Source organism: Danio aesculapii, chromosome 12 (assembly GCF_903798145.1).
Source record: "Danio aesculapii chromosome 12, fDanAes4.1, whole genome shotgun sequence".
NCBI lineage: Eukaryota > Metazoa > Chordata > Actinopteri > Cypriniformes > Danionidae > Danio > Danio aesculapii.
The window spans coordinates 735852-757835 of record NC_079446.1 but is presented as its reverse complement, the minus strand read 5'-3'; the positions used below and the strand labels follow the sequence as shown (position 1 = coordinate 757835).

General features: G+C 36.2%; 1 protein-coding gene across 2 annotated transcripts in view; it reads left to right on the top strand.

Moving 5' to 3' along the window:
• The window catches only part of wu:fj29h11 (uncharacterized), a 73080-nt gene that overhangs the window by 6155 nt on the left and 44941 nt on the right, over nt 1-21984 (top strand). For both annotated transcript variants that reach the window (XM_056470206.1, XM_056470207.1), the window contains 17 exons: nt 611-850; nt 2715-3239; nt 5717-6129; nt 6482-6610; nt 8811-9008; nt 9625-9765; nt 10592-10852; nt 12951-13128; nt 13445-13611; nt 14075-14203; nt 15467-15642; nt 15857-16029; nt 17103-17327; nt 17808-17914; nt 18404-18616; nt 19545-19656; nt 20104-20305. In XM_056470206.1, the coding sequence (XP_056326181.1) occupies nt 611-850; nt 2715-3239; nt 5717-6129; nt 6482-6610; nt 8811-9008; nt 9625-9765; nt 10592-10852; nt 12951-13128; nt 13445-13611; nt 14075-14203; nt 15467-15642; nt 15857-16029; nt 17103-17327; nt 17808-17914; nt 18404-18616; nt 19545-19656; nt 20104-20305 (3589 nt within the window). The remainder of the gene's footprint in view (nt 1-610; nt 851-2714; nt 3240-5716; nt 6130-6481; nt 6611-8810; nt 9009-9624; nt 9766-10591; nt 10853-12950; nt 13129-13444; nt 13612-14074; nt 14204-15466; nt 15643-15856; nt 16030-17102; nt 17328-17807; nt 17915-18403; nt 18617-19544; nt 19657-20103; nt 20306-21984) is intronic.

Sequence of the window (21984 nt, the reverse complement as noted above, 5' to 3'; positions counted from 1 at the left end):
AACTCTCCGAAGCTAACCCTTTCAGGCTTTGGTCCTAATTTTGGCGTTTTGGTGACTGTCGCTTTAAATGCAAATGAGGTTATGCTCTTTTGAAAAGAGGGCGGAGCTACTGACGCCTGTGCATCAGCATAGTGACATGTAAAACAGCAGTGTGTGTGTGTTGTCGGTGCTGGTCAGGTGTGCATGTGTGCTTCATGCTTCTGTCAGTCTATGTCGCTCCTGTCTCTGTTCATCTAAAACTCCACATCTAGAATCCTCTTAGTCTATGCTGACATTATCTTCAGCAACTCAAACACTCTAATGGCTAATGGACAGACGGCTGCTTCTCACTCAGGGCTGCTGTTTATGCTAATGAGATGGAGAGATGGACACTAGTGGGCGGGGCTTTCCCCCTCTGATGACACGTACAAAGGAAGATTGTCAGTCAAAGTGTTTCATTCATCAAGTCTGATTATAATAAATACAATTAATTCATGTTGAGCTTTAGAGACTGCTGGAGATATTCACACACTGCTGACACACACACCACTGGGTTTAAACCTTGTATAAAAGTGATTTCTGCATAACAGGTGCCCTTTAAGTTATGATGAAGCTGTCATGTATTTTACAGGTGAAGACTTTGACAAGAAATGCAGAGAGATAGTGGAGTTGGTGAAAAGCTACCCGCAAGGCATTCCTCTTTGCAAAATAGCATCATTTTATCATACGGCTTATGGGAAAATTTTGAGAAAGAAGGAATTGGGGTTCTCCTCGATTGCAGACTTCATTCACTCACTCACCCAAGAGCTGTATGTGGAAAATGAACAGATTTACTACAAGAGCGCCGATCCTGAAGCTGCAGCTCCTAAAGGTAATTATTTGTCAACTTTATTAGCCCTCCGGTGAAATTATAGATCTTTTATTTTAAATATTTTCCAAGCGCTGTTTAACGGAGGAAAGATTTGTTTTCTACACGTTTGAAATGTAATAGTTTTAAAAACGACAGATTTTTTTTTGTCTCGTTTCTAGTCCAAATATCTTAAAACTCTTAAATCAAGAAGCATTTTCTTGACAAGCACAAAATATTGTGTTTGTTTTTAGAAATATTGAGTCAAAATGAAGTGAGTTTTTCCTTAAAGCAAGCAAAATAATCTGAAAATCGGGGAACCAAAATAACTAATAATTACAAACGCTGATATATTCAGGTGGAAGTGACAAACTGCAATCTTTAGATTTGTAAACTTCCTGATAAAAGTCTTGCGGTGGATCTGTAAGAGCAACAAATAATAACTGGTCTTCTAGTTGATCATTTAGAAAAGTGGCAGACGGTCATTTTCTCTGCTGAATCATCTGTTGATCTGCATCCCAATCATCACCAATACTGCAGAAGACCTACTGGAACCCAAATGGAGCCAAGATTCTCATAGAAATCAGTCAAGTTTGGTGAAGGAGAAATCATGGTTTGGGGTTACATTCAGTATGCGGAGTAGATGATCAACAACAACAGCCTGAGGTATCAAGACATTTGTGCTGCCCATTACATTACAAACCACAGGAGAGAGGAAATTCAGGATAGCGCTCCTTCTCATTCTTCAGCCTCCACATCAAAGCTCCTGAAAGCAAAGAAGGTCAAGGTGTTCCAGGATTGGCCAGTCCAGTCACCAGACATAAACATTATTGAGCATGTCTGGGAAAAGATAAAGGAGGAGGCTTTGAGGATGAATCTTGATGAACTCTGGGAGTCCTGCAAGAAGGCTTTCTTCACCATTCCAGATGACTTTATTAATCAGTGATTTGAGTCATGTCAGAGATGTATGGATGCAGTCCTCCAAGCTCATGATGGAGTCAGACACAATATTCATTCTGTTTCCACTGCAGCATGAGCACATATTCTATACTGGACATTATTGAAGCTTCAGTGACAGAGTCAGACCTTACTGTCCTAATGAAATCAGTCAATATCAAGGCATGATCATATTTTATTGTGCTCAAATAAGCCTCATCTAGAGGCTTTTGCCTTTCACATGAGCCACTTCTGATACCAAATGATCAACTAGAAGTCCAGTTATTATTTACTGTTCCTAAAACGTGGATAGGCCACAAGACTTTTGTCAGGTAGTGTATATCAGGTTTATATCTTCTAAATGTAAATTTAGTCACTGTTTTGTAGCACACTAGCCTATAGGATACCTTAAACTTAACATACTGATTCTTAAACATCTTAAACTATTTTAACTTCACAGTGGCCTTATAATATACAGACATGTACAATCATCAGGTATATTGACTATACATTATACTCAAATTTAGCTAAATTATATATAAAAATGTAAGAAAAATGAAATAGAAATAAACAAAAAAAAAGGCTGTAGAAAAATCAGTAACACTTTAGTTTAGGTAACAATTCTCTGTATAAAAAACCCATTAAATAACACCACTAGCTTTATAAACTGCTAATTACCTATTAATTAATAGTTAGTAAGTTCAAAGTTAGGCATTGGGTAATGCAGAAAAATATCATACGTTATAACTACCAATAAACAGTTAATATCATAATAATAGACAGGAAATAAGGTAGCAGTTATTAGCATGAATCTAAACTAAAGTTTTATGTGGAATAAACTATAAGAGTTTGTGATCTGCACCATCATCCTCACCATCAGACAAGAAATGTGAATACCCATGCCTTTGTATAGTCTCATAGTGATTTATTGTATGTTTGCTATTTGTTTCAGCACCTCTGCACATTGATGGTGTTTTTAAAGACGTCATTGAGCTGGTTGAAGATCATCCAGAAGGCGTTCCTATTAGGAAACTGTCTAATTTCTTCAGTCAGAGGTATCGGAAAAACCTCACAGTGTTAGACGTTGGGTTCGAGTCAATCGCAGACTTCACTGATTTTCTAAGTGACGAACTATTAGTGGAGAAGGAGAAGATCTTCCATAAGAAGCACAGAAATGCATCTGCAAACCCAACAACACATCCAGTTACCACAAAATGCTCTGATGCACCTGTGGTTTTGTTTGGAGCTGATTCTGCTGGAGATGTTGAAATGAAGCAGGAGGATCTGATGGGTAAAGTTAAAGAGGTTATTAAAAAGTGTCCTGCTGCGAGCCGCTCCATTGCTGAACTGCAGAAGGGATACCGGCTGTTATTTGGATCAGAGCTGCCAATTAAACAATACATGGCGCTATATGACAACCATACCGCAAAACGAGCCTCTTCCACTCGTCCAGATGTTGGAGCAAAGTCCACTAAAAGTAAGAGTTTATACTTTAATGTTTAATGTGGGTTATCAAACAAACATCTTATTTGCTGTTTGTGCAACAAATGCTTTTCTTATTTAGGGTCTTCGCCTTGATTCTAACCCAGATATCTAAAACAATATTAAACCAAAAGCATTTTCTAGACCAAGAGTTTCCAAACTTTTCAGCACGAGACCCCCAAAATAACAATTCCAGTTACTCACGACCCCCACTATGCTTAGAAGTGGTTATAAACAAATAAATATTGCACACAACGATGCACACACACCAAAAGGCCTATATAGACATGAGCATATTGACAACAGAGTGCAACAGTTTAACAACAAGATACTTTTTTATAATATTAACATCACCAAATGAGACCGGTGGGCACAGTGTTTACAGCAAAAGTCTATTCTTGGTCTAATTTTGGAGAATGGCACTTGAAGATTATCCTCCATGTTCATTCATGGTGTTTATTTTCAATTGTGAGTGCCGTAAAGGTGTCAAAGTTCAACATTGTGCCCTAAAATGTGTACTTGTATAGTATGGCCACACACCCAAAGTGCTTCACAATCATGAGGGGGGTCTCTCCACACCCACACACCAGCTATAGGTGGAGCGGAGAGACAGTGATGGAGCCAATTCAGTGGATGGGGATGATTGGGAAGCCATGATGGGTAAGGGCTGATGGAGGAAATTTGTCCAGGACACCAGGGTTACACCTCTACTCTTTACCAGAAGTGCTATGGGATTATTAATGAGCACAGAGAGTCAGGACCTCGGTTTAAAATCCGAAAAGACGGCGCTCACTGTCAGTATAGCTTTCCTTCACTATACTGGGGCATTGGGACTCAGACCACTGTGCGAACAAATCGAAAGGCTGATGGCTTTTTATTTGCGCATTGTTTTTTAATATAATTATTAAATACTATTCTGAATCTTCTGAAGGTTATAGATGAAATATGGTGATTCTAATAGTTTAATAAAATTTCGTTGATTTCTGGAAATGATGAGACAAAAATCAAGTGAGTTTATCTTAAAACAAGCAAAATAATCTTGTTTTTGTTTTGAAATAAGTTTATTTAACCTGCTTTACTAGCAGATTATTTAACTTGTAAGGAAAAACTTACTTTTGACTTGAAAACGAAACAATATTTCTTAAGATTTAAGATTATTTAGATATTTGAACTAGAAACAAGACAAAAAAAGTCCAATGTAAACAGTCTGCAAAGTTGATTATCAAAAAAATTGCATGATAAAGACATAAACATTTTAATTGCCAGATCAACACTATGAAAGTAACTCATTTGCATAATCTCCACCTTCCCGCAACATATGAGGACTAATCAAAACAGACTTGCCCAGCTGACCAATCAGAGCAGAGTTGGCTTTGGAAAGGGGAGGGGCCTACAGACCTTAAGCTCTGAATTGAATCACATCAAAATCATCCTAAAATGATCGTAATACTAAAAGCATTAGGGCTGTGCCATTTTCTTCTTGACATATATTGCAATTTGATTTACAATTTAATTCAAGCAGATTTTAAGTTAATTCAAGCTTCAGCTCCTAAAAATGACCTGTTTTTGTTCGTTGTCTGTGACTTTGAAACCAAAATATTACCATATTACGAATGCTGTTGTTCTTTGGTATTAATTTGTCTATTAATGCTTCTAAAGCAGCAGACGCCATCATCACACTTGTCAATGGTTTCTTTATTTTTTATTTTGGGCTTAGTTCAGTTGCGTAATCTAAATAGGCAGAACGAAAATGTGCTCACTCAATTGGCTAGTTATAAAGCCCCGGACACTTGTAGGAGACGCCAACACAATATTAGGACAACCCACATGATCTGCTTGTTAATGTTAATATACACTTTCTTGTTCTTAAAGAAACAGTTCACCCTATATACTGTATGAATGTTTAGCCACTCTTTACTCCCCTTCAAGTGGTTTCAAGCCAAATTTCCTTCTTTTGTTGAGCACAGAAGAAGATATTTTGAAGAATGTTGGAAACTGACAACCATTTTAAGACAAATAACCATTTAAAATGTCTTGTTTTGTGTTCAACGGTAGAGAGAAGCTCAAGTAAAGAGTGGGTACATGATAGAATTAAATATTTTGGGTGAACTGGGTCTTTCGGATGAGATGTTAAACCGAAATTCTGACTCTCTGTGGTCATTAAAAATCCCACGGCACTTCTCGTAAAGTGTAGGGGTGTAACCCCGGTGTCCTGGCCAAATTCCCCCTCAGCCCTTAACCATCATGGCCTCCCAATCATCCCCATATCCACTCCGCCTATAGCTGGTGTGTGTCCAATTGTCCAATGGCTGCAGTTGCTTCTTCCACGTGGAGCTTCACACTGGTGGTGGTGGTGGTGTGGAGAGACCCCTCTCATGATTGTGAAAGCCTTTGTGTGTATGATCACACATAATAAATGCACTATATAAGTACACACAATATATTAAAAATGCATTTATTTTATTCCTATAGAAGCACCAGAGAAGATGAGCGAGGATGAGAAGAAACCGTTGTCCATTGTGAATGATCAAGTGGTACGGTCCAAGGCGGGATCCCCTTTACTTCAGTTTTCCGGTGGAACTGCGCCTGTAATGGCAACCCCTGGAAATCTGTCAGCAACTGACTTCCCGGTTTTCGGATCCAAGCTTTCCAAAGCTGATAAATTGAAGCTAAAGGAGGGCAGAGGGCCTGTGTTCAGCGAGTCCTACTACAGTCAGGTGAGGGAGGTACACGGTGCCAATGTGAGGGCAATGGAAGCTTTGCTGGACAATGAAGAGAACGCTGGAAAACGCAGAAAAAACGTGAACGCTAATGATGTGAACTGTTTGATTGAAGACGTCCTGAGAGCTCTTTCAGCCGAAGGAGAGCACGTCACCATCGAGAGGGTCAGTGTTTTTATTGATTTTATTTTCATTTTTCAAACAAATCAGAACAAAAACACTTTCAAATGACAAGACAAAAAGAAAAGGACAAACAATATAAATACTACGGTCACCAGATACCATCTTATTTACATTCAGAAGCATTTATACACCACAATGCTTTCAGCTTAAAACAGGAAACTTCTACGCTTCCCTTAAGATTTTTCTGCTTTATGATGCAGCACAATCAGAAAGCTTCAGACTTGTTCAAAATGCAAGTGAAAACGTTTCAGATTTTGGCTGCATCATTATCAAAACCCTGGCTGTCGGAGCTAGCTTTAAAACTGCTTTATTTGTGTTGTCTTTGTGTGTGAAGGTGATCAGCAGAGTTTGTTCACTTCTGCAAGTGTGCAGCTTGAGGGATATAAACATCGACCCTCGCCGGCATCTTCCAGCACTGCAGGATCTCCAGCGCACACTCAAGGAGATCAATTTGTATATCGAGGTACAGTTTTACACTCAACTCCTTTTTTCAGACTCTGTGGTGTCTTGATAACCCTGCTGAAAAACAAAACAGAACACAATAGAAACACCACAGAAACTCCACTGCAAATGCTAATAAATCAACACAAGCTATCAAATTCTAGCCATCAAAACTTGCAGGTTTCAATGTTTAAGGACCCATTTCTTTAAGAGTTATTGGTTTTAACATTGCTACCAATATTAGACAAAAAATACCAGTAGAGACCAATGTTGAGTAATTCAACTCAAAAAAGTGATTAATAATTATTAGCGTAGTTTAAGTTGCATTTAAATTACTTTTCTAATTACTATGTTTGAGGAGAAGATGTTAAATATAAATAGTTCCTAAAATCCCTATAAATATCAGTGCATAGACAATATAGTTGTTAAAATGATTTAAATTTGAGGCCTTTTAGCTTTATATTTTAAAAACTCATAGATCAGTGTTGTATGGGTGCTGGAAATGCTGGAATTCATTCATCTGGAATTCATTCATCTCATTTGCAAGGTCTGAAAAGTGCTTTGATTCTTGATAAAGTGCTTGTAACTGCTTCAAAAATGTAATTGTGTTGTTTTCATAAAAGAATTCTTATTAAATGGTAATAATAATTAACTATTTCAATTAAGCATTTTTATTTGTTTTGCTTGTGCGTAAAATGAAAAGTCTAGAGTCTTTGCTTTTGTCTTTTTTTATTTATTTATTTATTTATTTGTTTATTTATTTATTTATTTACTTATTTATGTGCCAAATATTTTATATTATACTATACAGCACAATACCATACTGTACCATGCTATAATATACTATACCACACTATACTATAATATACCATACCAGACTACACTATACTATACCATTCTGTACCATGCTATAATATAATATACTATACTATACCACACTATACTATACCATACCTCACTACACTATACTATACCATACTGTACCATGCTATAATATACTATACTATACCACACTATACTATACCACACTACACTATACTATACCATACTGTACCATACTTTAATATACTATACCAAACTATACCATACCATACTATACCACACTATAGTATACTATACCATACTATGCTATACTATACCATACCATACTGTACTATAATACTTTACTAAACTATATTATATTATACCATGCAATGCTATACTGTACTATGCTATACCACACTATACTATACTATGCAATACAATGCAATTCTATACTACACCATGCTATATACTATACTATACCATACCACACTATACTATACTATACCATACTCTACTATACCACACCACTATATGATATACCATACCACACTATACTATACCATACTATCATATACCATACCACACTATACTCTGTTATATCATACTATGCTATACCATGCCACACTATACTGTACTATACTATACCATATCACACTATACTAAACCATACTATACTGTCATATACCATACCACACTGTACTCTGCTATGTCATACCGTACCATACCACACTATACTATACTGTACCATACTATACATTACCATACTATACTACATTATACAGTACCATGTATTGCTATACTGTACTATACTATGCAATGTAATTCTATACTATACTATACTATACTATACTATACTATACTATACTATACTATACTATGCTAAATACTACTTAAAATCCATATAAAGATCAGTGCATAGACGATACAGTTGTTAAAATTATTTACATTTGCAGCCATTTAGCTTCATATTTTAAAAACATCTTACTTGACTATTTTAATAACAAACAAACTAACATTCTTTAGTTAACAAACATAACATAATTAATTATGATTTAACCAACATATGAAAAGTGTATTGCAGCATTTCTAAACAGCTTTCAGAAATGAGTCAAAATTAACTGGGGTTTTCCTTAAAACAAGCAAAATAATCTGTCAATGGAGTGAGCTACATGATCACGGTTTCATTTTGACATGGCATTATTCTGCTTACCCCGCTGGCAGATCGTTTAGCTTGTTCTAAGAAAAAAACACTTAATTTTGACATTTTATTTCTAAAAACAAGACCATATTTTTGCTTGTCCAGAAAATGCTTCATGATTTATGAATTTTTATATATTTGAACTAGAATTAAGACAAAAACTGGAAGTAATAAAAGCATTTTTGGCAGTTTATATTGTATGTTTTTCCTCTTGTATCAGTCAGTGGAGACGGTGTCCTCAGTGTGCACACTTTATGAACTCGGACAAGCTCTGGCCAATCTGAAGAACAAGAAGCGATTCGAGGAGCTGCACCTCGGCCCTCTCTGCAAGATTCCTCTCATCCACCGCATGTTCAGGATTGATGCAAACACTAAAGATGACGATGTGCATCAGATCTCAACCGTTGACATTCTGAGGGTGAGTCTGATTTACACTGCAGTGATGGATGCAAAATAAGCTTTGGTTGCTTTGAATGATCAAGGACCGCCCACTGTTATTTGACTGACAGATTGAGCAACCAATCACGTTTCATTTTGTGCCGCATCCTGTTTAGGGGTGTTGAAGTGTCCAGAATAACAGCCCTTGGTTATTGCTAGAAGGGATACAGCTGTGGAATTAACAGGAATTGTTATATTATTTATTAATTTACCCGTTAGTTGTATTTTATTCGCGTCTATCTCTACCCAAACACTCATAGTAATGTAAAAACAGTAATTATACTAAGTATAATTCATATCATTTATTAAATTACCTAATAAATTGTGTTTTATTAACATCTTTCCCTCAACCCAACCCTCACAGTAATGTAAAAACAGCAATCATAGAGTGTTATTCATACTATTCATTAATGTGTAAATTGATTAAAAAAATAGTAAGTCTATGTGTATAATAATAATCATTGTATAGGGGAAGCTCTGGCCTCATGTGGATGTAGTTCGTCTGAAGTTGGAGGTTAAATCTGCAGGACCGGGTTTGTAATCCGTGGTCTACAGCGACACGACTCAATCTCACTTTGGTTTTCTGCTTGTTTTAGAGTCTCCGAATGTACAGGAGAATAAATAAGGTGCCTAGAGTTGACCTTGCGGAGTTCCTGAAGCATCTTGCAGATCAGTACAGCTGTGAGTCTCCTTATGAACTCGGCATCAGGATCCAGAGTCTCGGCCTGCCCATTTCGGTAAGATTATTCATTGTTGGGTCTAGTGGGTTTTACTGTAGAGTTTATTTTGTTGCCAATATTCTCTGATTAGTGGAATGTTTTATCACCATTTGACTAAGTATTTGATAAATGTCTGAATTAATTATATTCCAAATTTGAAGTTGATATCTCCAAAAATGAGCTTTCAGTAATATAGTGTTTAGCCATGCAGTACCAAACATGACCAGCAGAGGCATTCAGTTTCTATTGATGACCATATAAGAGCGTCTCCTATGTTTTGAGTAATATAAATCATAATTTTGAGAATATTTTATAAACTAGAAATTGATTGGTATTCGATTTGAATTAATCTTCTAAAAACAATAAAAAGATGTACATGTGGATTGCTGTAGCGAAGTAATGCTTTACTCTGAGTATTCTTGTTGCAAATTAATAAATAAATGTTGCTCAGTTACATCCATTAAAACTCAATCACCAGATATGGAAACTAGACTAGTTAAGCTTTCAAATGATATATCGTTTGTTATGATTGCATTATGTTTATATTACAATATCATCGTTTATAAATGTAACCATAAATGCTCCCACAGGTTGTACAATGAGAGTAAATGTGTTTTTAATCTGTTACTTTTTCTACGTAACTTAAAAAATGATAAGATATGTATTTAGATCTCTTAGACTTTTCCAACGATATATAGTTTGTCTTGATTATATTAGCATTTAATTGCAAAAAAGGTGATGTAAACGCATGTGTCCAAGTGGTGAAATAGTGACAGTTAAGGGCTCTGCATTATTATTATTATTATTTATTATTAAAGTCTGCATAATTTTTTTGTGTTTTTAGACGCTGAATAAGGCCTCGGCTGCTGACTACTTGCACATAGAGAAAGCCAAAGAAACCATTCAGAGGGAGATCCAGGAGGAGGTGGAAGCCAAAATGTATAAGATCAAGAAGAACCTCATGGATCCAGCGCAGGGAGCCGTGATCTTCTCTCACATCGGGAACGCAGAGCTGAGAAAGAAATACGCGAGTATGACGGCCACCGATGCAGTGCTGGAAGTCTTCATCAATTCTGAAGGCGTCTTCAGTAAAAGCATGACGAAGGTAGGAGACTTGTAGATCAGGGTTTATATGAGTACTGGGAATGCTTGAAAATGCTATACTATACTATACTATACTATACTATACTATACTATACTATACTATACTATATATACCATGCAGGGCTATACCAATCTATATATTATACTATACTATGGTATACTATACCACACTATACTATACAATACTATACTATGCCATACAATGCTATATAGTATACTGTGGGATAGTATAGTGTAGTAAGGTATACTATACTAAAACATACCATACTATACCGTATTATACTACACTATACCATACTATAGCATGCCATGCTATACTATACTATACCATAATATAATATACTATAATATATAATACTACACTACGCCATACTATAGTATGGTATGCTATACTATGCCGTACTATACTATGTTATGTTATGCTATATTGTACTATGTTATGCTATACTTTCCTATATTATGCCACGCTATACTGTTTTATGCTATATTATACTATGCAGTACTATAGAATGCTATTCTATACTGTACCATACTATACTATATTATGTTATACTATACTATGTTATGCTATACTATGCCATACTATACCTTTATGCTATACTATACTATGCAATACTATAGTATTTTATACTATACCGTATGGTACTATACTATACTATACTAATGTTATGTTATACTATGTTATGCTTTGTTATGATATGCTAAACAATACGGTTACGCTATACTGTCCTATATTATACCATACTATACTGTTTTGCTATGGTATACGATACTATAACATACTATGTAATGCTATACCATACTATACTATGTTATGCTGTACTATACCATATACTATACTATACTATACTATACTATACTATACTATACTGTGCCGTACCGTACCATACAATATTATGTTATACTATACTATGTTATGCTATACTATGCCATACTATACCTTTATGCTATACTATACTATGCAATACTATAGTATTTTATACTATACCCTATGGTACTATACTAATGTTATGTTATACTATGTTATGCTTTGTTATGATATGCTAAACCATACGGTTAGGCTATACTGTCCTATATTATACCATACTATACTGTTTTGCTATGGTATACGATACTATACCATACTATGTTATGCTATACCATACTATACTATGTTATGCTGTACTATACCATATACTATACTATACTATGCTATGCTATACTATACTATACTGTACTATACTATACTATACTATACTATACTATACTATACTATACTATACTATACTATATTATACTATACTCATACTATTCTATAAAATACTATAATAAGTAGTATAACAGGTACTGTGATGAACTATGTATGTGTGTAAATATGTAATTTGGCAGTGTTGTAAAGTCTTAGAAAAATGTGAAAATGTATCTGGAAAGTGCTCAAAGTGCTTATATTTGACTCTGTAAAAGGTGTAAGAACCCTGATAGATAAGGAGAGGAGAAATATCTCTAGTCTGTTGAGAGAAATCTCGCTCATCAGACTGGTTTTTCCTGTGGTTTTAATTTTGGCATGTCTACTTCATTGTTCAATATTCCTATAGGCTGTGTTCTGACCGCAGTGGAACCGCCTGTGTTTGTCCTGCATACTTAGTGCATTATTAATCAGTAGCTGTGTTTCAATCCACCTTTTTATGTGCAAATTATATTCAATATTGTATAGAAATGCCAAGATGTGCTTACATTTTGAAAATGTCTGCATCAAAAAAGTGATGTGATTTAATTTGAACAGGTGATGTGATGATAAAATGTGTGTGATGGGATGCGTTAATGGACAAACCAGCAGAGCGTATTAATCAATTCATAATTTTGCCCTCACCTGTCCTGTATATAAGTATTAATACTCCTCCTTTGGTGAAGTTCGACTCTGTTGTTGCCAGTTTATTCATGACAATTTACATTTGTTTGGTATTACTATTATTATTACTAGTATTTATTATATGCATAATTATATTTGTTTGCAGCCTTATGAATATTCATATTGTTGTATTACCTATTTCGGTGTATGATAGGGCTCTAAAAGCTTAAAGCCTAAAAATAAGTTTGAAGCAGCTTGTGTGTTTCCTCAGACTATTCAGACGTTCCTCTCCTGTATAAACCGGGACCGATTAGCCAGAGCTTTATTCCAGCTAGCGATATGCTGTGGCTCTCTGGATGCGCCACAGGATCTGGTGGCGAAAGAAAAACCTCAGAAAAAAGCAGAGAAAAAGACAGAGGAGACGCCGGCGGAGATGCTCCCCACTGAAGGTGCTCACTAGTTTCTGATTTCCACTGTTTTCAGTGTCACAGAAGGAGTGCTGAAAAAATTATATATATATACACATGTATATAGAAACAATACATATGCATTTATATTTGAATTTAGGTATAATTTGTATCATATACATATATATTTAATAGCTAAATATAAATAAACATGTTCTCAAATATATGCATGCATGAGTGTATTTATATACTTACTGATGGGCTAAAAATCATCATGTGCAGATTCAGTGTGGGACTAGTAATGACTTTAGCTTTAGTTAGCTGTACTAACTCTAGTCTGTTTTTTTTTTTTGCGTAGATGATGTGAAGAGGTGTTTTCAGGAGTCTGTGTGTAACTCCAAGAGCACACTGACTCTGGTGCATCTCCGCACGCTGGAAAAGAGGATCGCTGAACATTTCCGCTTCAGAGACTTCAGTCAGCTGCAGCAGGGGACATTCCTGGACTTCATCATCAAGAACAAAAAGGTTTGTGTTCATGCTTGAGCTCATTTCTCTTATTTTTTCTTTTATTACCTTTTTATCATCCGTTTTTGGAGCTGTTAACACCTGTGCTGTGTCTGAAATTGCATACTTTCCTACTATATAGTACGTTAGAAACAGTATGCGAGTAGATATGCATCTATTATGATGACTATGGTTGTAACCCACATTGCATGCTTACTGTGATGGTTGGAGTAGGTGTAGGCGTTAATAACACACTGTGTCATTTAATAAATCATTATAATTTGCATTTTTAGTGATAACAGATGGTGCATGCATATTGGGCGTAATCATTCTACACGCATTCATTCACAAAATCAAAATACTATAAGATGGTAATGCATGCGTGCTAACACACGCGTAATATGGGCATGCATGACATTGAGTTGTAGGCAAGCTGGTGTCACAAAATGAGCTATAGTGTGTGTTGTTGTTGTTGTTTGCGCAGGTCCTGCAGGAGGCAGCAGGGGGCGCCGTCTGCATCGACAGCCAGGATCCAGGGTTGAGCGGCTTCAGGCCTTGCAGACAGGACGTTTTTGAGTTCATCAAGCAGTGTGGAGACGGAGACGACAGCAGGGTGTGTAATGTTCACTCATTACACTACAGACTACCTGTCAAACAATCTTAGCATGCTGCAAATCACAGATTAATCCCATTAATCTTTCATAATTGCATCATCCTGCACAGATGAACAAACAACCCTACTGTGTCATGTTTGCTTCATTTCTTAAAGGGGCAGTTCACACACTCTGCATAATATGCTTCTTTTATTTACAGTTTTTCTCTGCTTTTTAATGCAGATATCTCAATATACTGAAATTAAGGGGTATTTTCTGGACAAGATAAAAAAAGAGTGTCTGGTTTTTAGAAATAATGAGTTAAATTAAGTGAGTTTTTCTTTAAAACAAGCAAAATAATCTATGTTGTGCACTAAATAACATTATTGAAAACAAGATTATTTTACGTTTCCTATTCCAATAAGCATTTATAACCTTAGATTTTATCAAGCTTTTGTTTTTTATCTATGGAATTTTATTTATTATTTCAATTATTTAATATTGTTATTTTAAATTAATTAATAAATTAATTATTGCCCCTTGCGGGATCAATACGGTTGTTAAACTTATTCATTAATTTTTCTTTTTGGCTTAGCCCCTTTATTAATCAGGGGTCGCCACAGCGGAATGAACCACCAACTTCCAGCTGCAACCCAGTACTGGGAAACACTCATACATACACCACAGACAATTTAGCCTACCCAATTGATTCGACATGTGTTTGGACTGTGAGGGAAACCGGAGCACCCGGAGGAAACCTACGCCAACACGGAGAACATGCAAACTCCACATAGAAACGCCAACTGACCTAGCCAGGATTCGAACCAGCGACCTTCTTGCCATGAGGCAATTGTGCTAGTACCCACTGCACCACCGTGACGCCTAAGTTGTTAAACTATAATTTCTAATTGTAACAAATGCCTGTGAAGTCTGTCTGGCCGTGTTTATTTTCAGCAGGGTATTATAATTGATCTGATGTGTACTTTGGGCTGAAACTTTCACATTCTGGAAACACAATAGAGTTCTCTTACATCTTGAAAACGGGTCAAGTAGGAGCTCTTTAAAAGAAGCAAAACAATCTGCTAAGCGGGAGAGAAAAATAATGTTGTTTTTGTCTTGAAATAAGATCATTTAAGTCATGAAACGTTTGCTAATATAGAATCAGAATGGGTTTTATACACCGAGTGTGCGCAAACACCAGGAATTATTCAAGTACTCCACATGGGCGAGTTTTTCTGACTGTACCAAACGAAGCATGTTTTGTGTTGTGTGTGTTTTGTCAGGTGCCGTTTATCGAGGCGGCTCTGAGGAATCATTACCGCATACGGGACAGTCGTGAGCTGGGTCACGGGCCGCTCAGTTTTCTGCTAAACTGCACCCAGAGGCAGAAAGAACTCAGCGGAGACGCCCTCGCTAGTGCTGTTCGCTATGAGTGTCCACTGCTGCCTGTCACTACAGGGTACTATTAGACAAAACAACACTGACTTACATTACAAATAATGCTGTTCTTACTGAGAGTTCCTGTCCTGTTTCTTGTCTAAATATCTCTAAACTCGTAAATCAAGAAGCATTTTCTGGATAAGCAAAAAATATAGTCTTGTTTTCAGAAATAATGAGTCCTTTTTCCCTGAAAGCGCATCAGTCTGATGGTGTTATTGTGTGTTTTGTGTCAGTGTGTGTGTGTCAGAGCCGGCGGTGGGTCTGCTGGGTGAGGTGGGCCGGGATCAGGCGATGGCAGCTCTGCTTTCGGCTCCTCTGCTTCATGATCTGCAGGACTGGACTCAGTGGCAGCTCGTGTTTCTGCCCAATCACGGCCCTCTGAAGGACTTCATCGACAAATACTGCGGTATGGGCATCCACCAATGAGATTCCAATGTTAAAGTCAGCATAAAATCTAAACTAGCTTATTTTTGTATCTATGTAGTTGTGGTTTTTATAAATGATGTATCTGTGCACTTCATTCATTTGTTCATTTGCGTCCGCAATCTTTAATCAAATGTAATAACCTTCCTTTAGGGCGGGGTTATCAGTCATTTAGGGCGGGGTTATCAGTCATCTAGGGCGGGGCTGTCAGTCATCTAGGGCAGGGCTATCGATCCTTTAGGACGTGGCTTTTACTCATCTAGTGCGGAGCTGTCAGTCCATTAGTTTGGGAACACTCTCGTTTCTTTTGGACGGGGCTATCAGTCATCTAGGGTGGAGCACTCGGTCATGTAGGGCGGAGCTATCAGTCCATTAGTGTGGGGCTTCTTTAGGTTGGGGCTATCAGTCATCTAGGGTGGGGCTATCAGGTGTTTAATAGAGCGCTATCAGTCCTTTAGGGTGGAGCTATCCGTGCTTTAAGGAAGAGCTGTCAGTCCTTTAGGGTGGGGCTATCAGTAATTTAGGATGGCGCTATCAGTAATTTAGGGTGAGGCTATTTGTTTATGGCAGGGGTATCCTTTAGGGTGGGGCTATCAATTTGGGATGGGCTATCAGTCATTTAGGCCGGGGCTATCAGTAATTTAGGGTGGTGCTATTAGTCCTTTAGGGTTGGGCTATTATTCCTTTAAGGTGAGGCTATCAGTCCTTTAGGGCGGGGCTATCAGTAATTTAGGGTGGTGCTATTATTTCTTTAGGGCGGGGCTATCGGTAATTGAGGGCGATGCTATTATTCCTTTAGGGTGGGGCTATCAGTAATTTAGGGTGGTGCTATTAGTCCTTTAGGGCGGGGCTATCAGTAATTTAGGGTGGGGCTATCAGTCCTTGTCTTCCTTGCTTATCTTTCGTCATTTTATTTGAAAAGCCCATCTTCCAACAATTCAACCAGTTCCCAAAGGTCTAAATTATGCACAGTCCTACAAGTTTTTCCTCTTTTTTTTTTTCAGAAATCATTAAATGAAAAATTTGCATAAACAGTGTATCCTCTTATTGGCTCAGGTAAGACGGAGCTGCTGGCTCTGGAAGTTTCTCCAGGTGTTCTGCTGAGAGTCACATCTAAAACCGGAGACAAACACTTCAGTGACGCCGCTCAGGCTCTGGATCCCCTCCGCACCGCCGGACACCTCGTCTCCATGGCAGTGGCTGATGGGATACCGAACACTCCCACAGCACTACTGGCCAATCACATGGAGAGTGCACTGAATGTGGGCGTGGCACAGGAAGGTGGGAGAAGCCTTTACTTATTTAATTACTCACTAGCTGTGTTTCCATCCAAAGATACACAAAACTGTAATATTGCATAAAAGATTAGTGAATAAAGCAGAGTTTCCATCCAGTGAGAAACAGAAGAGAAGAAACTCCTCAGCTCCTGCACAGATATTACTGAGAGAAGTGGAGTTTGCTGCACTGCAAATAATAAACATATCACACACACTGATGAAGCGCATGCGCAGAATTTATTCCCTAAATGTGTTTACTGCAGAGTTTATATGCATTTTTTCTTGAATAAGTTTATGCTACTCAATTTTGTGCACAAGTTTTTATGCACTTTTAATCTTTATGCACATCTTGGCGTTTCCTTTAAGCGTTTTTAACGCAATATTCCAAAATGATCATAAGAATAGGTGGATGGAAACACAGCTGCTCATTCATTAATTTACACACATGATATCTCTTTTAATTAATGAATGTTTGTATTGTCAGAAATCTCCCCCGGGGATGATGGCTACTCGTACAGCACCGTGGCTCAGTTTGTGCTGGAGTGCCTCACATTGATTCCTACAAGAATCTGCAAAGAGCTTCTGCAGCAGGTACTCAGTCAAGCTTCATTATACTCTGATTAAAGGGCAGCTATTATGCAGAAATCACTTTTATACAAGGATTAAACCCAGTTGTGTGTCAGCAGTGTGTGAATATCTCCAGCCTCTAATGATCAACATGAATTAATTGTATTTGTTTATAATCAGACTTGATGAATGAAGCACTTTGATTGACATTCTCCCTTTGTACGTGTCATCAGAGGGGGAAAGCCCGCCCACTAGTCTCCATCTCATTAGCATAAACAACAGCCCTGAGTGAGAAGCAGCCGTCTGTCCATTAGCCATTAGAGTGTTTGAGCTGCTGAAGATAATGTCAGCATAGACTAAGAGGATTATAGATGTGGAGTTTTTGGCTACACAAATTATCTTAGAACAGCAACGCTTTTATTAAAGAATAATAATAACAACAACAACAAATGTATGCAGTTTATTTCAATATCTAAATAGATTTGTCTTTATGCATCTGATCTTGTGTTTCAGGTGTTCCTGGAGCCGCTGTCTAAAGTGCTCGGTCAGGCCAAATCTAAAGCTGTCCTGCTGGATGCGGCGCAAACAAACACCCGATACCTGAATAAGCTGCATCAGATGGGGCTCCTGCTGGGCATCACTGAGTGGAGAGCAGACTTTAATAAGAAACTCCTTCAGTCGCCGCCTGCTGCTGCTGCTGCTGACGCTGTGCTGCAGGAAAAGAAGGTCTGAGATTCTTCACATGCATATGGTTAATGCAAATAATTTCATGCAGTCGCATAATTAATCAGACTAAAATGAAATATGGCTGAGTGCGGCTTGTGTGAAATTAATATTTAACATTTTAAAATGAATAAATTGAGACATGTAATGCAAAAAATTAAATCATAAATAAATATACTTGATATTTTTATGGTGCAATATTGCAGTAGTAGTATTTGTTTGTTTGTTTTTTAATTATTTATTTATTAATTTTATTTATTTATTCATTTATTTAATTTTAAGTATATTGTTACTGTTAGTAGTAATATAAATATTAGCAAAATATGTTGCTATATTGGAGCCATGTTGATGCATAATCACCAAATTTTGACCAAACTGCGCAGCATTGTAAACAAGCACACCAAACCGGAATTATGATAAAGATTTATATTTATTGTAACTTTGTAAATTTACACTTTTTATGCAAAATAAATAGATTTTTTTTGTCTTACAAAACCTAATAAAAAAAAATTAAGTGAAAATTTTGATGGTTCTATTTAATCTATTTAGTCTATTTAATAATAATGATTATTTTTATTAACATTATTATGTTTAAAAAGGCCAAAATTATTATTATTTTGACTTTAAACATTTTCATGCAATATTATATTTTAGATTTATAGACAATAGTGTTGTACTTTACAGATGTAATGTTTACTTAAAAAAAAAAATATATATATATATATATTGTTAAGTGAAATGCATTAATAGTAAGATTAACAAACAAACTGCTGTATAATCGCAACATGTAAACAAGCACATTTATTAGAAATATCAGTTTGTGCAGCCCTTAAGTTAAAAGTCAGTGCGAACGCAATGACATATAACTCAATATGTATACTTAAACTCTATATGTGTGCTTTAGTCATATTTCTGGATGTTTTCTGCGCAGGTTGTGCTGGAAGACTCCATGAGTGACTTTTCCTCAGTGCAGAGTCTGAATGATGTGGATAATGAGGAGGAAACGGCGCTCAGCACTTCCTCTAGCAGAGCCAATCAGCAGGGTGAACACATTAATATTCATGACCCTTCTAAATATGGTCAATAAGGACCTTCAAATACTAGGGGTATTTTATGTGGTAATATATAAGCAAGTAAAATAATTTCTGGAGAATCTTTTAGTTTACCTAAGCCATATACCTACTATGTAGATATCAGCGACTTATTGAATCAATGCAGTGTATGGTGCCTTTAAGGATAGTGTATGAGAAAAATAATTGGAAAATACTTTAAATCTTCTAGAATGAGTCGTATAAATTATTCAAATGAGTATAAAATTAATAAAAAGTGATAAATGTATAGAAAAATGTGGATTAAAATAGTAGAATAATTAATAGGTGATCAAATGTGCTTGTAACTAAATGATAGGCACCATGAAAGGTAACATAAAATAAATATATGGTCAAAAAATAAACTGCACAAACTATAAACCACTTTATTTATTCATATAGACAGTGGAGATGATGATGGAGATGATGATGATGATGAGGAGGAGGAGGAGGAGCAGATGTATAAGCTGGTATCTGAAGATGAAGACACAGACAGCAGTGAGGAGGACCGGGAGGAGCTGTCTGATGAACCACAGGAAGAGGAAAAAGAAGAGGAAGAGGAAGAGAAGCCGAATCCGCAGAGAGCCGTCATAGAGGACATCAGGTTCACACTGTTTCTCTGTCTGTCTCTTTAGCTTACGTTAGATCTGTGAATATATTTCAATCAGAATTAAAACAAGAAATGCTAGTGTTTGTATTTTTTTTGCATCTTTTTATTGACATTACAATAACACAACGGTTTATATAAAAGGTTTGAGAAATAGAAACCAATTGTCTTTGCTCCAGCAGAGCCACGACCCCACTGCACCCTCTCTATGCATTATCATATGCACATTGTAAATCTGTTCTACACCATATCATCATATATAAGCAAAAACAAATACAAGTTCACTTATATGTTCATTCATACATTGTACATATGCAGTTGAAGTCTGAATTATTCGCCCTCCTGTATATGTTGTTTTTCCTCAATTTCTGTTTAACAGAATGAAGATTTTCTCCAGCACATTTCTAATCATAATAATTTTAATAACTCATTTCTAATAACTGATTTATTTTCTCTGTGTCATGATGATAGTAAATAATATTAGACTAGATATTTGACTAGTATTCAGCTTAAAGTGACATTTAAAGGCTTAACTAGGGTAATTAGGGTAAAGTTAGGGTAATTAGGCAAGTCATTGTATAACAGTGGTTTATTCTGGAGACAATCCAACACTAATATTGCTGAAGGGGCTAATAATATTGAGCTTAAAATGGCTTTAAAACTATTAAAAACTGCTTTTATTCTAGCTGAAATAAAACAAATAAGACTTTCTCCAGAGGAAAAAATATTAGAGGACATCATCTGGGGAATATTGGAAAAAGAAAACAAAATTCACAGGAGGACGAATCATTCTGACTTCAACTGTGTGGAAATTGAATCACGATAGGCTTAAAAATATATGTATAAAATAAATAAAATAGAATAGATAAAAATAAAACAGAGGGAAGAAACAAATAATCGAATTGTAAATATTACCTGGGGCATTGCTAGACATAAAGCCCTACAGGGGCACAGCTCCCCTTTAAAAAAAAAAAAAAATATATATATATATATATATATATATATGAAGAGTTCAGATGCAGAAACCTCTGAAAAGTGCCATCTGACATTTTCTTCTAAAATTAGCATTTTTCTCAGGATCCTATATTTGTGTTCACTTTAAAGGCAATGCAAAGAACATATTATTTGCCATAAAAGTGGATTTACTGAACATACATACAGGAGCTTGAGAAAAATGTCCATTTTAGGAGAAAATTTTAGACTACATTTAGAAGTTTTTGCATCTGAACTCTTGATAGATATATATATAAATAACAAAAAATTGCATGTTATTATAAATAAATAACAGTATTAGTGTTATTATACAATTATTATTCTAAATATATAACAGAAACTAATCCTCAATGTAACTGGAAAACAATCTAAAGACACAACTAGAGTGATGCTGTCGGTGCAATAGCCTAGTGGTTAGCGTGTCGACATATGGTGCAGTAGCACGTCAGGGCGTCCCGAGCTCGAGGACATTTCCCTACCCTACCTCCCTCTCTCTCTTCAACTTCGCTTCCTGTCTCAATACTGTCCTATCTAATAAAGGCAGAAAGGCCAAAAATAAATCTTTAAAAAAAAAAGAGTGATGCTAAGATAATTTAAGAAATCTTTTGCATGAATATTAATTTTATTAGAATGAAAGTCTATAGACAACTCAGTCGAATACAAAAAAAGATGTTTTATAGAAT